Consider the following 17,361-nt stretch of genomic DNA (forward strand, 5'->3'; position numbering starts at 1 on the left):
TAGGAAATGGCTGCTCAACCTGGATGAATGCCTATGAATCTTCCCAAACAAGGAGAAGAAAAGTGAAATTTGCTGTTACCACTAAAATAGTACTAGCCCAGATCCTGTCCCCATGCAATGCATATGGGGATAACTGTGCTACAGGTGAGTTGTATACTTGTTTCTTTTTTCCTTTTTAAAAAGATGACCAAAAATGTATGCTCATTTCCAAAAACCTATTACAACATAAAAGGCCATACTGAACCATAAAGTAAGCTGTAAGGAATGAGCACATCTTTGTGAGTAATGACTTTTCATTCATCAATTTGATAATCAAATTAACATCCATGTCTTGTGTCAGCCAAACCTTGAAGCTTGATTTCTCTCAGTATTTTTGATGTACCCGAGGTATATAAGCCATAACTTCCCATAAGATATGCAATTAGTCTACTAAATGGGAATTTCCATTCCAGATTGTTATTGGGCACATAGGATGGTGACTTTGCTATTTTAAATCATGTAAAAAAAATACATCTGTTTTTTTAAAAATTATTCTTCATTTCTGATAACCAACACCTCTGACAGGGTCAAGAATGATGCTGAAGCTCCTGGCTCTGGAACAATGGGTGAATGAAAGGATTGAGATGTATTGCTGAAGACGCGGCTGCGTTCAGCTGCGGTGTGAACAAGGTGGGAATAAATGCAGTGTGGGGCAGCGGTGGGATCGTCAGGTGGGAGGGGTGAAAGGGAGTGGCTGATACCAAATGGAATGGGTGCCCCGTTAGTAGCGCCGAGTGTGTAGGCAGGAAGGCTGGAGTGAACGGGGATAGCGCTATCGGAGCAAAATGAGACTGTGAGAACGGGTGTATATGGGTTAGGGAAAGATGGCTGCTGTGAGGATGGACGCCAGCAGACAGAGCAAAGCTCTGCAGGAGCGTGTGGTGGAGCGTGGCAACAGAAGAGCGTGGCTGAACAGGAAGAGGCTGAACAGCTGGGGATGCAGGGAAGGCAGCTGGCCCTGTGGCAGGCAGAACCTTGAGATGTTTTGCCACGAGTTGTTTCTGCATATGCTGCTGAGCCTGCAGCTGAAGAAACCTGTATTTGTCTATCTCGTCAGGGGAAAATGTTATAGGCTGCTGTGTCAAGGGAGAGGAGATGCACTTGCTGTTCAGTTCAGTCTTGCTTTCTGTTTCGCTGGACTTATGCATAGCACTGTCAGAGTAACAGTTTAGATTCCCTTCGCCTTGATTCAAGTTCACGCTTGCATTGTGTTCTTCTTTGGTCTCTGATAGATTTGGAACAACAGAATATCTATGAGAAGGGAAAGCACCGGGGAAATGGTTTGGCACTGGGTCACAGCTTTGAAGGAGGGGTTGCATTTCAATAGCTAAGAGATGTGACTGCTCCTTTATTGCGGTGTCCTTTTCCATATTTGGAGCTGGATAGCTAGTCCCTCTTGGAATTAAACCTTTAAGCAGGCAATTACCATCATCGGCGCTTGCTGTAAGAGTAACATTCTCTATTCCGACTTGCTCTTTGCCTGCATTGCTTTCCATTGTGCCGGTTTCACTGCTCCACACACTGCTCATATCAGTGCTGAGGGTTTCCTTGGGTGAAGGTATCACTGCTTCACTACCCACTGAAGATGCACATTTCATGGTAGGTTGACTATAGGGGAGATTGACCCCGCAGGCATTGGAAAAGCTCTCCGTGTTCTGAGTTTGCTCCTGGTTTCTCTTTGATTTCACCTTCTCTAAAAGTAGCTTGGCGGTGAGCGACTTCTTCTGGCCCACAACTTCTCTTCCTATGTGATTGACAGAGCAAAGGCCAGCGTATTTTGACGGACACCTTGCATACTGGCAGTCCGTGTGCACAGAGCCCGGTTTTCCTGGCTCTGCGCTGCTGTTGCTCTTCATCTCCTTTTTGTGTCTGTCCCAGTCATGCCTCAATTCTTTCACCAGGGATCCGGAACTGCTGCCTCTCGACCTGGTGCAACTCGATGATCTTTCGCTGCTCCCCGAATCTCGGATGGAAGAACCTTTGGAGCTGCTGGAACTCCTGCTCCTGCTGTGTTTATACAGAGGACGTCTATTTCCACTTTGCTTTGATACGTCTCTTTGTAGTACATGCCTATATCTTGAAAGTCTTTGATATTTTACCGTGTGCCTCTGTGAACAGTTTCTGGATCTTTGACTTGTTTTGTTGAAGAGGCAGTCCTCATCCGCATCATCAGAAGATGAAATGCAATTGTGCTTTTTGTGTTTACATTGCTGCCTTTCAGCCGGCTTCTGTTTCCTTTTGCAACAAAAAGGCAAATGACTTCGGCTGTGATCACTGGATTTGTGACTAGAGTAGCAACTAGCGTAACTAGTCGCACTGCTAACAGAGGTGTCAGAATAATTAGACTGTCTGTCAGAAAAGGGCTTTTGCAAAGAAGAGAATTTCCAGCAACCAGCAAAACTCCCATTACCTTCGTTTCCCAAGCACTCGCCGGGGGACCCTAACTTATAACCGAGAATGGAACCTTTCCCGCTATCACTTATGTCACTGGTGCAGGTGACCAAATCCAGATTGGTTTGTCTTTGGGAATACATTAAATCACATTTTGCACATGTTTGCGTTTTTGTCCTAGACACCAAGGGATAGATGCAAATGTTTCCAGTTACTTCTTCCTGTAGAGTTTTTTCACAGTTCTGCAAGTGCTGTGCTAAAGATCTCACATGCATCGTTGTACAGGGACTGGTTGCTCTTGGGTAATGCCTTTGTGAGCAATCCAGGTGAGCAGGCACTTTAGGTATATTTTCATTCAAATAATCTGAAACGTACTTTGGAGCACTTTGATGCATTTCATTCTCTGTGTCTGAATCCAAGTTTGGCTGGGACTTTTTGAGGCTGACAGCTCTTTTCTTCTTCTTTGGCTTCAAAGACTGATTATCTTGTTCATTGGACAGTTGCTTGTTCTCACTTAGACCTGAGGCTTCGATCCCATTGACGTCCATGGTTTTTGAGTGCTCTTTTGGACTTTCGGTGTTTGCTTCAGGATGCCCACTGTCTCTGTGAGACAAGGAGAGTCTAAAATCAAAATATAATGGATTACAACCATAGGAAATGGAAGGTTCTGTTTTTGTAAACAAAAGAAGTTCTGTGGGCCAGCGTAAGGCTGTGTTGCCATCTTTACTCAGTACATGAAGGAAAGGCAACGCTTTAGGCTTAATTTCATGAAGCAGTGCATCGCCCCCAGGTGTTTCAGCGTTTGCATTCACAGTTTTTGAACACTCAGAAGATTGTTTGAATACACAGGGATTGCAGTTTACCTCAGGTGGCTGTCCTTGCTCAGGTGATGCTTGGGTGGGGAACTTGGAGACACATTCTGCTAGCAGGACATCGCTGTGCTTGTAAGTGCTTTGCTGCATACAAACATTGCTAGATTGGCATTGCAGGGTAACAACAGTTTCCAAGGATTTCCGAGTCTCACTCAACTCTCTTCCTTGTTCTTTTACACCGGGGGACTCAAGACATTCCAAAGCTGGGGGATGTAGTTTGTCCTTACGAAATGAAAGATGGATGCCCACTTGCTCTCGGCTGGCGTTCTGGTTGTTTTCTTTCTGCTTTTTGTTTTTCCCAGCCGGATGACCTGATGCAATACTGTCGGGATGACCTTGAAGTGTGTTCAACCGCTTTTGCACATTTGCTTTCCTCTGGTCGCTCATATGTACGCAAGCGTGGCAGTCTTCCGGAGTCTGTTTTGCTTTAGGCCTGGGTGATCCAGTACAGTCGTACGCTTCTTCCATGTTCTCACTGAAAACTGAGGCTGAGGACTCGAGCTTCAAATGGGCTTTTTTAGAGAAGGAAAATGACACTCCCGCCCGGTTACAGGCATTGGTGCCACAGGAAAATGCTGGAGAGATACGATTTCTAAGCAAATGGCGTCTCTCTATGCAAGACTGGTTCTTGCTTAGCAAAACCTCCTGTTGCGTCTCTAAAGTGCTGCTGGTGAGACTTTGTCCTTCTGTCGTGTTCTCAGCTTTACCTTCTTGTGCTAAGGGAAGATTTTCTTGCAGTTGCTGCTGTTTTTCTACACCCACTTGAGGAGCCTTAAACGCAGGTCCACATCCAGCAATGCTAGAAATAAATGACATAATACAATCACTTGAGTTAAAAAATAATTCAGTTTTCAGAAATTGTTAGTGAAGTTCATTGAGAACTATAGTAACATTGAGACCACGTAGTCCACCAACCAGCAGGATCAATAAAGCATGGGAAGGAATATCATGGAAATAATTGGAGTGATATGGCTGCAACACAGATGTGGCATCCTCAATTCCTGCATTCAGCAGGGGTTGAACTCGATGGCCTTATAGGCCCCTTCCAACTCTACTATTCTATGATTCCATGATAATGGTGTAGGAGTTAACTGATACAGAACGCTGGTGCTATATAAATAAATAATAATAGTAATAACAGCCCGAAATGGTTTGGTATGGTAGGTGATACCTTCTTGGTATCTATGGGCATGTCTACACTAGCTCTTATCCCAGAGATCATCCCGGGATCATCCCTGTGTGTCCACATGACACACAGGGGATCCCAGGAGCAGGGAGGGATGATTTTTATATTGTATTTCGTAATTGTGTTTTAACCTGTTGGGTGTTTTACTGTGGTTTTAATTTTTGTGAACCGCCCAGAGAGCTTCGGCTATTGGGCGGTATAAAAATGTAATAAATAAATAAATAAATAAATCCCTCCATTTCCCGGGATAAATGGGACGGCTTTTAGCCCAATTCTTCCCGCGGTCTCAGGATTGTCCCGAGACCGCAGGAAGTGTGGGCGCCTGTCCCAGCTTCATCCCACCTTCTTGTGAGTAAACATGAGGAGTCAGGAACCAGGCACAGGGAACGGAGCTCTTCAGGCACTCCACGCCCACTGGGGGTGGGGTGGGAGCGGGATTTGGTGGGTTTTTTTGTAACTCACTTTTCATTGGAGCACACATGTGCTCATTTGTCTGTAAGAAAAGAAAGAAAAAGAAAATGGCGGGTGCGACATCCCTCCTTTCTCCCAGGATGTTGTGCATGTGTTTGGACAAAGGGGAAGATCTCACCATCAGAATATTGTGAGATCCCCCTCCTTCTCCTGGGCCCTTTCTACACCTAAGGATTATCCCAGGCAAATGGGGGGATTGTCCCTGCCTGCTCCCAGGATCCCCTGTGTGTCATTTGGATGCACAGGGATGATCCCGGGATGAAGGCATGGTGTAGACATGCCCCTGGTTTAGTCACACCCTATGGCTTCCCAATGAATGCTCAGCATGGTATGCATGCATGCAAGAGAGCCAGTATGGCATAGTGGCTGGTTGACCATGAAGCTCACTGGGTGACTTTGGGCCAGTCACAGGCTGTCAGCCAGCCTGCCTCACAGCATTGTTGTTGTGAGGATAAAATGGAGAGGAGGAGGAAGAAGAGGAGGAGGAGGAGGAGGAGGATTATGTATGCTGTCTTGGAGGGAAAAGGGTGGGATAAAAATGAAATAAATAAATCAATAAACCCACAAATCAGGGCCTCCTGGTTGTCCTGTCAACAGCCCAGGTACATCTGATGGAAACAAAGGGAAGAGCCTCATTCGTTGTGGTGTCCCACTTTTGGAATTCTCCCCCTCCCCCTTGCAGTATGACAGGTATCATCCTTGATGGTGTTAAAGTGCCTGTTGGAAGTTTACATTTGATACACACCAGGGGCATAAACAGCAATATTTATTTGCTCAAAAACTTTCCCTCAAATTATCAAAAATATAATATATATATATATATATATATATATATATATATATATATATATATATATTCAGCAAAGTTAATGGGGAAAATGTCCAGGTGAAAGAGTTCAAGTAGCAGGGCTAGAAAAGATAGGGTTCATGGCCGATCGGAGCAGACACAGCCTCCCCCAACCTAGTGCCTCTAGGTATTGATCTACAATTCCCATTACCCCAGCTGTATTGGCCATGCTGGCTGGCAAGGTGAGGGTTGTGATCCAACACATCTGGAGGGCATCAGGTTGGGGAAGGTTGGAATAATATATGAGAGGCAGGCCCTGTTCAGAAGACACCTTAAACCATGGCTTTATTCACCATGTTTAAAGGCATGGTTTAAGGTGTCTTCTGAACAGGCCCAATGGGAGGCTGGTAGCTCTGATGTCAGTAGGGTGGTGAATCCGCTCCAGCTTTCGGTCAGAGCCAGTCAGAACTCTAAAGGATCTATCCAAGTTGTGGAGTAGTCAGAACTTTGGATAGCCCCTGTAGAGTTTTGACTGAATCCCGAAGCAGATTCACCACCCCATTGACATCAGAGCCACCGGCCTCTACTGGTAAGATGGACCAACAGGCTGACTCAGTATAAGTTGCTAACACAGGATAATACAACATAAGCTTCCTAGCAGAAGTAACAGCAACGCTGTTTTCCTTTCACAGTGATGATGCTATTTTAGTTCCCTCAAAGGAGTTATTTGGAGAGTTTGGATATCTGCAAAGTCATGAAAATAAGGATTTATAGACTAGGCAAAAAAGGACTTAAGGTTTCTTTTCACTTTTCCCAGCATAAATCGCTAAGAGCATTACACTAAAATCAGTTTTAATAAGGTAAAATGCAATCTTAATAAATATTAAAAATTAGAGCTGAGCGAAACAGGAGGCCAATTTGATGAAAGTGCTTGGCTCTACCCCAAAACCTCTTTGCAGCAATCTTGGTATTGCACTGGTGGGCAATGAAACTGTCACTGCTATGTAGCAAGACATGGAGGAGTACAGCAAGAGAAGGAGATGAGGCCATGGTCTGACATGTTTCCTCTTGCCCCTTGATTCACCAGGAGTGTTTATTGTGCTCTCTATGATACAGCCTCATAGCCAAATCTGATGATCTGTGTGATACTGTGGCTGCATTGCATTGGTGAGATGAACCCTGACTGGCTAGGATCACATAACCAGTAAGAAGATCTTTGATTGGCTAGGATCACATAACCAGTAAGAAGATCTTTGATTGGCTAGGATAACAAAACCAGTAAGAAGATCTTTGATTGGCTAGGATCACATAACCAGTAAGAAGATCTTTGATTGGCTAGGATCACAAAACCAGTAAGAAGAAGAATATTCAAACATTACGATGTTACCAGAGTGGCTGCCAGGAAGGGCAGCGAACAAGGTGAGAAAGGTGTGGGAAAGGTCTGTTTATTGGAGTGGGACGGGTATCAGTGAGCTTTTGTACTCCTGCCAAAGTGCCTTTTTTGCACTGAAAATGTTTGTTCCCCAAAACTCAGCACAGTACCATTAGAAATCATTCCATCCCAACCAGATTAGAAAAAGGATAAAAAACCCAGCCTTTAAATGCTAAGGAATTAATGCAAAGCTTCCAATTTTATGGCTTGTAGAGCAAGGATGTTTGATGTCAGGGATAAAGACAAACATTGTTTGCAGAGCATGTGATTATGATCTGTGCATTTCATATATAGCAGAAGTGAAGTTATGGTGATTTCTTCTGGGACTTCTGAGGGGAAAAAAGGAGAGATGAGATTAAAATGTACTACGAGTTCCAAATACATACCATTCTGACTGCTTCCGCAGCTCCGCCAGCTGATGGAGTCGCTTGAGTGCTTTTTCCTGTTTCTTCTCATCTTTCCAGGACTTTGAAGCCACATTCCGTGCAAATTCCCTTTGTTTCAGCTCCTTCAGTCTCTGTGTGAACGAGAGGTACAAGAATAAGAGATGATGCACCTCCTTCTTAGCCCATTCATGCATTTCTGTTTCCGCACACACACACAAAACCAGGCAAGATACAAGAGGCAAAGCTGATAAAAAGCCATTATAATTTAACCAGTGATTCCCAATGCAGTTTAGCTGTCTTCATCAGGGGAATTTATTTAACCACTAGCTCGACACAAAATTGCATCTCTGTCTATCTTATGTAGAAGAGCTGCCTCTAAACACAACCGACAGAACCAGGCGCAACAGGAAAACAACCCAGAAAGTACTAAAAGCAATCTCAGGGTTAGGCTGTGAACCAGAAGAGGTGATGGAGATGAGGGTGGGGGACTGCCCATTCAGCAGCTGGCACCATGGGACCAAAAACCGCAGGGCTGAATTTCAAACTGGGCTGGATCCCACTTCTGCTTGGCACATGCAGCTGGTCTAGTGGAAATGGATTTCCTCACCCCCTTCTTGCAGAAGCCCCTCCAGTCCCTGAAAATGCTACGCAGGCTGTTGGTGGTGGGATGCCTGAAAACCAGGCAGAGGCATCTTCCATTAGCAGAGCCCTTTCATCTGCAGGGTAGTATCCCAAGTTAGTCCTACTTAGAGTAAATTCATTGGAATGAATGGGGCATGTGTTAGTTGCGATTAACCTACACCTCATTCATTTCTATGGGTCTACTGTACGTAAGACTAACATTGGATACCACTCATGGAAGGCAGAGCCTGGAGATATAAGTTGGACCCATACGTAGTCGTAGTTGAAGTAGATCCACTGAAATCAGTGGGGCTTAAGTTAAACATGACTAAATCCCATTCATTTCAATGGATCTGCTTTGACTAAGTTTGGATCCAACCCACTGAAACTATATCACCTATGTATAGGATTACATCCATATGTAAAAAACATGCACATACTCATATTAATGAAAGGACTCTCTTGTCTAACATCCTCTCAAGGCATAATTCTATACCAATAAAGTATAAATGTATTCCAGACGTGCAGAGAATGTTCCATAGACTGTGTTTCCAGATATCTTATGGTTGTTTCCATGCCTTAGCCAAACATATCTTGCCAATTTTTGATGAGACATTATATAGTTGCACTTAGTGTTTGATTGAACTCGGGAAATAAGTGTTATTGTTGGAAATATACCTTACAGAGCTAGTTGAATAAATCCCCAACTATTTCTCAAAACAGCATCAACAAACAGCCACTGAATGAGCATATGTGGAACAGTGAGCAGACACACAAAATATACAACAAGGGCATTGGTATGGTTAACCAAGTGGGCAAAGATGCCAGCTCACTTTGCATCCTAACAGGCACTGCTGAACAATATCAAAATAATTGCACTCTTCCATAAGGGCGCTCAACCAAGATAGAGAGCTTGGGAATTAACATATATTTAAGTGTGCAATTACATTTCTTCATGCCATTAGGTACCTAACTGGCTTGTTAAACCTAGTCCAATGTGCCAAAATATGATTTATTTTATTGAATCCTACTGATTGGTCTTTGGCTCTTAAAATAACCACAGTGAGACATCTGCAGTGGCAAAGAGGTGCATAAGAATAGGTGGAAGGACACCTGCACACCTGCACACCAACACGTGGCCTCAGCTTGGCGCAATGAGACCATCCAGATGTTTGGCAAACACAGCTGCCTGAGTCAATATGATTGTTGCTTGAATGAGACACCATTAGCAAATACAGAAAAGCGGTGATGTGGAAGAAGATTACACACGTTAGGCAAGGGGAAATGAATTTGCAAACCAGGCATGCCAACTTCAGAGGTCCGCATCTATGGGCATCTGCTGGGGCCTACTTCCCTGGAGCTTCCTGGCTAGGGATGGAAGACTCAGATCAGGAATTTGAGATCCCCAAGATGCCCAAACATAGGGTGACCAACTGTCAGGATTTCCCCGGATTTGTCCTGGTTTTTGTTCTTTCCATGGTGTCAGGGGGGATTTTCTATAATTTTCAAAAATGTCCTGGAAGGACACACCTTCCCCTTTAAGGCTGCCATTAGGATGGCAGGAGGGAATGACATGCTTTCTTGAGGCACGTCATTCTCCCACCCCGAGCTCCAATTGAGGTCTTAAAGGGGAAAGTGGGTCATTCGTGGACATTATAGAAAAGGCCCCAATTGGAGTGGATGGTGGTGGTACAGAATGAAATCCTTTCCCCTCCTCCACTCCAATCGGGTTCTTTAAGGTGGCGGGGGAATAACGTACTTTCTGCAAGACTCAGAAAGCTGCTTCCCCACACACACACTAGGTGTCCTCTTTTTTGGTTTCCCAAATATGGTCACCCTACCAAACGCCTTTTTGAAGCTCTGATTGACTTGTTCCTGTATTCAGTTGCGACCTGTTTTTCTTTATGTTTGAACAGGAAAAGTGCACCTTTTAAAAGGGAAAAGTGCTCCATTTTTTTAGTGTGCTCACAAATGCACACTTCCTCCATAGACTAAACCATAAAAATGTGATTTTTTTTAAAAAAGAGCCCTTTTTTTAAAGTATGCATTTTTAAAGTGTGAATTCTTCAAACGTGAACCCAAGCTCAGAGAACATGTGAGGTTCCCCCCACCCTGAAAATGTGCCCTTCCTATTTGTGCCTGCAATTACAGATGTGAACAGGGCAAATTAAAGTAAAATAAATGAAACAAAGGCCGGATCTACACTACTGCTTTATAGCACTTTATAACAGTTTTGACAACTGTATCTGGAGTGTGTCCTAGGCCCCAACAGTTGTGAAAACTCTTATAAATGGCTATAAAGCAGTAGTGTAGATCGTGCCATAGTCAAATGTTTGTACAACTGCTCCTTCTTCTGGCTGTTACTGCCTGTTCAGCGGCTTGCTCACATTGCAGATCTGGAAATTGAAGTGAATCCTCGACTTGCCTTGAGTCTCCCTCAAGGAAGTTGTGTGGATTGGCCCAGAGGGAGAGGGCAATCAGGTGGGCAGCAGTGACATGGGAGACAATGATGTGCATATTAGTATTGAATACATTATTATATATGGAATTTATTTGATGCTTTTCTCAAAAAACAACTCAAGGTGTCTTAGGCCTAGTCTACACCAAGCAGGATATTTCACTATGAAAGTGGTATGAAAGCAGTATAAAAAAGGCAGGAGCCACACCAAGCAGGCTATAGCAGTACGAAAGCGCTTTTTGGTAGGTGTCAATGGGCCCCAACAGCTGTCAGTGCACTTCAATACTGCTATAAAGCCGTAGTGTGGCTCCTGCCTTTTAAATACCGCTTTCATAGTGAAATATCCTGCTTGGTGTAGATTAAGCCTCACAATAGAGATTAGATCCCACTTAGAAAGGAAGGCTCACTGAGGGCATCTGTCTCAAGCCCACCCCAAACCCCTGAGGCTAGGAGTGGGGAAGAACTGGAAATGAGTCAGCTGTGCACCATCTTCAAGGCCTTTTAGTCATCACAGGGCTCAGTCAAAGGTTATAATGGTGCTGCTTTTACACAGACGTTTGGAAAGAACCTGCCATGTGGATGAATGTCATCACATGAACCATCTCCATGCTTGGACTGCCATTCTGAGGCAACTACGCATAGTAGCATTGGATATCTTCACCCAGTAGATCCAGAATCTGTCTTCTGCAACAGGAAGCACCTTTCTGCGAGAAAAAGGGCTCTGCTCGTATGAAGTCCCTCCTCTAACTTATTTTTTGGGATCCACCACCCTCCTACACTACAGCTCATCCAGGGCCTCCTGACTGTGTAGCATTTTCAGGGGGTTAGAGTGTATGCCATGGGAATGAGGGTAATCGTATCTCTGCAAGTGGAATTGATCCCACATAAATCTGGAGCCAAGGCCAGATCTACACCAAGCAGGATATGACACTTTGAAAATGATTTGAAAACTGTGTATGGAGTGTTTCATGAGCCCCAACAGTTGTCACTACTGTTATAAACCATTTTAAAGAGTAGTGTACAACCTGCCCCAGTTACATTATGGATTCCATGTGGAAGCACCATCATATGGAAGTGATTTTGGCATAATCTTTTCAAGCCATAATCTTTGAACCAGAGCTGAGCCAACTACATTGGAGTAACCCTTTGGGTTTTATTTCTGCATTGCTGTACGTTGTTATAATAGGATGACAACTGACAGCTACTGAGAATGCATACATACATGTCTGTATTCAAGAAAGTTGGTTTGTTCCCCATATTCCTACCGGGTAACCTACATTTAGACAACAATGCAATGCAGAGTTTAAAACATATAAAGCCAATGGTTTTACTACACTCAATCACATGTAATTTTGCATTGGATTCTGGCCTGTTTAGCCCCTGAGAGATCTTCTTGCCCTTCAAGGGGCAATCCAAGCCTGTAGAATACATCCAATTCAACAAAGTTTTCCCTCATAAAAGCTCCTTTGAGGAATACTATACCAGTGCATGAGTCCATACATAGAAACCGGGGTGGGTGGGGTGGTGATATTTGGTTGGCTGAAAAGTAGCCAAATTGCAAGCCTAGTTCAACCACCAACTGAATCTTTGATAATTTTGGATATCCTTTACTATTAACATTATATTGAAGACAAGGCTGCAATCCTATGTACACTTAATAGGTAACCAACCCCATTAGATAAAGTTGCACTAATGTTTGAGTAAATATGCATAGAAGTGGGCTGGAAGGATTTCAAGGATTTATTTGAATAAACAAAGTTCTGTTTACATCATATTTTTAAAACTCTGGATGTACTTGACAAAGATGGTGTATTACACATGGAGAGACAAAGCACAATTTTAGAATCATTTTCATTTTCTGAATAGGCACAAACCATACATTAATATAGAAAGTGGAGCCAACAAACTGATTTGTAAAAATGACTTCAAAATCCCAACCATAAAATGAGTATGATAAACTTATTAAAAAGCATAATTGTGGTGTACGTCTGAAGTGAAGAGCATTAGCCATCTAAGCAATTGGCAGAAAGAGCAGTGGGAGAATTCACTTTCACCATGGTAACTGGCATTCTAAAAATAACTTTGAAAAGCTATTACTTTTCAGGATTAAACATGTGAGAAAGACAACTTTAAAATTAACTGATGCATTTCCGTCTGTTTTACAGGATCATGAAATAAAACTGCTAATTACTGGGAAGTGGCCTCAGTAGCACAGTGGCATAAACATGGCTGTAATTCACCACTGCTGATATGTAGCCCCTATCCACTTAGTTTGTTATTATTTATTATTAATATTTATATACCACCTTTTATATCTGTTGTTATTTATTGTTAATATTTATATACCACGTCTTTGTTGTTATTGCTGCTGCTGCTGCTGCTGCTGCTGCTGAAAAGCCATCAAGGCAATGCATGACAATTTAAAACGATCAAACCATAAAACACAGAGCCGTAAAACATCCAACGGATCCATAAGCTGTTCTGTTCCTGTCCCTGCCCACAGCAAGGTAAGCAAACTACACAGGTTCAAAGGCCCATCTAGCTCAAAAGAGCACACATGTGGAACTGAAAATGCATTTGTTGGTCTTCCTGCCCTGCATAGCTGATGCAGCAGGGCTTAGGATAGACAGAGGGCTCTGAGATTGGAGGCCTCCATCTCTTGAGCATAGATTTTGAGCACTGTATGGATTTTGTAAAATCTGTTCCATCTGCAGATGGTCAGGTGCCTTTTGTTCCGTCATCTGTTCATTGATGGAAAGGTGCATGTTTTTTTTCAATTTGTCAAATTCGCGCAAATTCATACTTGCAAAAATGTACAGATCCCTCCATGTGGATTTACATGCTTTACCCTATGGGGGAAATTCACATTTTCCAATTTTTAACATATTTTTCTATGACTAAATTTGGGAAAAGTAAAAGAACCGGCTTACAAGTCTGCAGAACCCAGGCAACAACCTTGACTGTTGCGGAATCCATGGGATGGATACATTGAAACCCAAACTCATTTTATTCCAATGGGGATTTCTCCAACATCCCTAACTGAGCATCAGTCCTATAGGACTGAGCACTTACTCCAGTAATTGTAAGGTTTTTTCACAAGGCAAATCTCCCCACCCCAACTCCACTCACATGCAAATGGAACGCTCTTCAGAGAAATCTAAGGGCTCTTTATCCAATCAAAGTAAATGGGACTGAGTACCACTTCATGCAATCCAGTCCAAGTCAACCGCAAGCATATGAATGGCTGTTATCCCAAAGAGAACGTAATGCAGGATTCAGTGCACTCCCAAGAGTCTTTCTTAAAGCAGTCACAATAGTGGAAAGTATTGCTGGGGAGAAGGAGGGAGGGGTATGAAATAGTTTCATGTTGTGATTAGGGCTAGGGTTGGGCATGTTCATTTGTCTAATGATTTTTTTTTAAAAAAAATGATACCCAAAGCCCCCCAGTAGTGAGAAACTGCAGCATGTTTAGCCTTGAGAAGAGAAGGCTGAGGAGAACTCTTCAATGAAAGTCACACAAAGGAGGGCCAGGATCTCTTCTCGATCATCCCAGAGTGCAGGACACGGACTAATGGGCTCAAGTTACAAGAAGCCAGATTCTGGCTGGACATCAGGCAAAACTTCCTGTTAGAGCAGTATGACAATGGAATCAATGACCTAGGGAGGACGAGGGCTCTCCCACACTAGAGGCCTTCAAGAGGCAGCTGGACAGCCATCTGTCAGGGATGCTTTAAGGTGGATTCCTGCATTGAGCAGGGGGTTGGACTCGATGGCCTTAGAGGCACCTCCCAACTCTACTATTCTTTGATTCTATTGGAGGAATGTGCCAGGTCACATAACAAGTGGCACACACTTGCGTCACCAGAGAAACACAGAGCATAGGAACTTAGAGAATGAAGAGAAGAGTTAGTGCATCAACAATTAACATGCAATCAGGTGGCCTTTCAAAAACTGAGTTGAAAGAAACCAGCTGATATCAAAAGGCCCCAGCGTCAGACATTCATACCTGCTACTAGAGTTGTGTGCTGCCTTTGTTTTTAATTTGCTGCCCAGGATCTAATTAGCTTCTAAATGGGTTTTTAATCTTTTAATTGCTGCTCAGACATTTGTGTGTGTGCGTGGAGGGGTGCTTGGTCTGTGTGTGTGTGTGTGTGTGTGTGTGTGTGTGTGTGTGTGTGATGCTGAAATCTTATCTTTTGTTTACATAGTGGCTTATGTTTTTTTCATGTGCTCAATCCACCCCCCCTTATAACCCTGAATCTGAATTATTTACTGTTAAAAGGAAAGTTTGCTGAGTTTAAATACCGAAACGGAACCACAATCCCTTTAAAATATGCATCAGCACAGATTCAACATGCTGATAGTGACTTTATATCTTTGTGGCTTAGTGGGAGCCAAGTGATACCAAACATTATGTTGAAAGACAAGGAGAAATCGGGCGGCCGGATCCTCTTCAAGTTGTTCTTTCATTTCTGAAACCATCTGTCACTGTTATTTGGAGCATTGCTGGGGTAACTCAGGAATAACCTTGTGCAGCGCTACGAACTACGGAAATGATAATAAATTGAACGGCAAAACATTTCACAGCCTTTGATTAAACCATTTCCTATTTGTTTCACTTGACTAGTAGTTAAATACAGTGACTAGTAGATAAATACAGCTGCATATATATTGCCATTTTGTCTTCCCTTTCCAGGCAATACTGTGAATGGCCCTAATTTGTTTCTAGCCGAAAGGCAACGTGTTGACCTCAAAGTCAAAGATCCGACAAGATAGATGGATATGCGGTTTCTACCTATTTTACTCATGCCTTGTAGATGTGGTTTATTCACACATAGCATTGGAACATACATGAAAGGAACTGGAAAGCATGGCAGAAAGTGAAGGAGGCTGAGCCAGGATCAGACCTAGGGTCCCCTGCATTTCTGACCAGACCCCCATGCTAATGTCCACCACTGCCATTGATGGTGGCTGCAGTCATGCAGCCATCAGAAGCTTTCTCCTCTCGCCAAGGTGTCATGGCCAATGGTGGTGCTTATGCAGCCTCCTCCTCTTCCATTTCCTTCACCGCAGCTGTGGTGGCAGCCTAATCAGTCAGACGAGAGTGTTCCACAACCATAGTGCCACTGCCCAAAAGGCCTTTTATCTGGTATCCAACCTTTGTACCTTTTTTGGCATGATCTTCTTCAGGGCCACCCTTTGAAGGGCCTCTGAAGAAGATCTTAGGGTCTAGATAGGTAAAGATAAGAAGAGGCAATCTAGGGGCAAATTGTGAAGCTGATGCTTCAGGAGCATGCAACCCCCTGCAGAAAATGTTAGAAACCACTCAACCAGGCAGACAAACCACCTAGCAACAGCACCTCTGTTTCATCTGGATTGAGTCTCTATTTATTGTCCGTTATCCAGACCATTACTGCACCTAAGCAGTGTTTCAGAACTTCACCACCTCACCTGGATTAGATGAAAGGGCTCCTCAGTACTTCTCATATTGTTGTAATGAAGAACCTTGCTGTGAAGGTACCCGCATCTATTGTGCGTTATGTATTTTCTCATATTGTTGTAATAAAAAACCCTGTTGTGAAGGTACTCAAATCTATTTTCTCTGGCTTTTAATTGAAAATGTTCTGTTCTCTTTGCTGCTGCTTCATAATTGAACTGCATGGTATTTAATTGCATTTTATTTTATCTGGGCTACTCTAACGTTGTTTACATTTAACATGGTCTTCTAATTTGTTGTCATTAAATTTTACTATCTTTTAATATAATGATCATGGTGATGATAATGATGATGATGATGATGATGATGATGATGATGATGATGATGATAAATGCAGGTTGCCCCAGAATACATGGTAACAGGATGTTGGGCTAGATGTGGGCTAGATGTGGCCAGAGAGACTCCAGTTGCCATCCAAAATAACTGGAGATGCTAGGTAGAAGTCCCAAGTACTCTTCCAAGTTACACAGCTCTCTGTAATTCCAGTGGGGATTGCCCAGAAACAAAACAGAGGCCTTAGCTAGACCAGGCTTTATCCCGGGGCGAATCCCGGGATTGTCCCTGTGCATCCTGATGACGCACAGGGGGTCCCGGGATCAGGGAGGGATCATCCCTCCCCTGCCCTGGGATACAGCCCTCCCCTTTGGGCCTGCTTTTTTCACCGTCTCAGGCTGAGCCCAAGACTGCAGAGCATGTGGTCCATTTCCGTGGGTTTACCCAGCTCCGCACAATTACTCGCGCAGAGCTGGGAGGAGAGCTGCGCCCATCAGGGTTAGGGTGGGGGGAGCGGGGAAAGTAGTTAAAATTTAAAAAAACCTTACCTTTGCGTATGACTGTTTGTGCACTCCTCTTCCTTAAAAAAAAAAAATGGCGGACGCGACGCCTCTCTTCCTGAGGTCGTTGCGCCTTACGTGTACACGGAGGAAGGATCTTGCGTTAATCGCAATGCAAGGTCTCCCCGTCCTCCGTCCTGGACTTTGAGGTAGGTCTAGCTAAGGCCTCAGAGAACTAAATACATAAACAGTTGTGTGTACAACTGAACATTACAGTATTCCTGCTTTATGGTAAGAAGGCTACGTGCGAAGTTACTATGGCAGAGTGCAGTAGTCCATAAACCCCAGATTGATTCCAAGTGACAAATGTTAATTGAAAACTAAATGGGAATACAATGACTTTTTGTGCATGTAAATTCTCTCACTTCTTTGAACAAGAAGTCATGTG

The 17,361-nt window shown here is 43.5% G+C and overlaps 1 protein-coding gene across 1 annotated transcript in view; it reads right to left on the minus strand.

Annotated features, from left to right (window-relative positions):
- Window positions 1-525: 525 nt before the first annotated feature.
- Window positions 526-17,361, minus strand: part of ZNF804B (zinc finger protein 804B) — a 269,890-nt gene continuing 253,054 nt past the window's right edge. Inside the window, exons 3-4 of the mRNA XM_063147559.1 lie at window positions 7,565-7,695; window positions 526-4,101 (exon numbers count right to left, since the gene is read on the minus strand). Coding sequence (XP_063003629.1) covers window positions 567-4,101; window positions 7,565-7,695 — 3,666 coding nt within the window. The 3' untranslated portion in view covers window positions 526-566. The remainder of the gene's footprint in view (window positions 4,102-7,564; window positions 7,696-17,361) is intronic.

Source organism: Elgaria multicarinata, chromosome 1 (genome assembly GCF_023053635.1).
Source record: "Elgaria multicarinata webbii isolate HBS135686 ecotype San Diego chromosome 1, rElgMul1.1.pri, whole genome shotgun sequence".
NCBI classification, from domain to species: domain Eukaryota; kingdom Metazoa; phylum Chordata; class Lepidosauria; order Squamata; family Anguidae; genus Elgaria; species Elgaria multicarinata.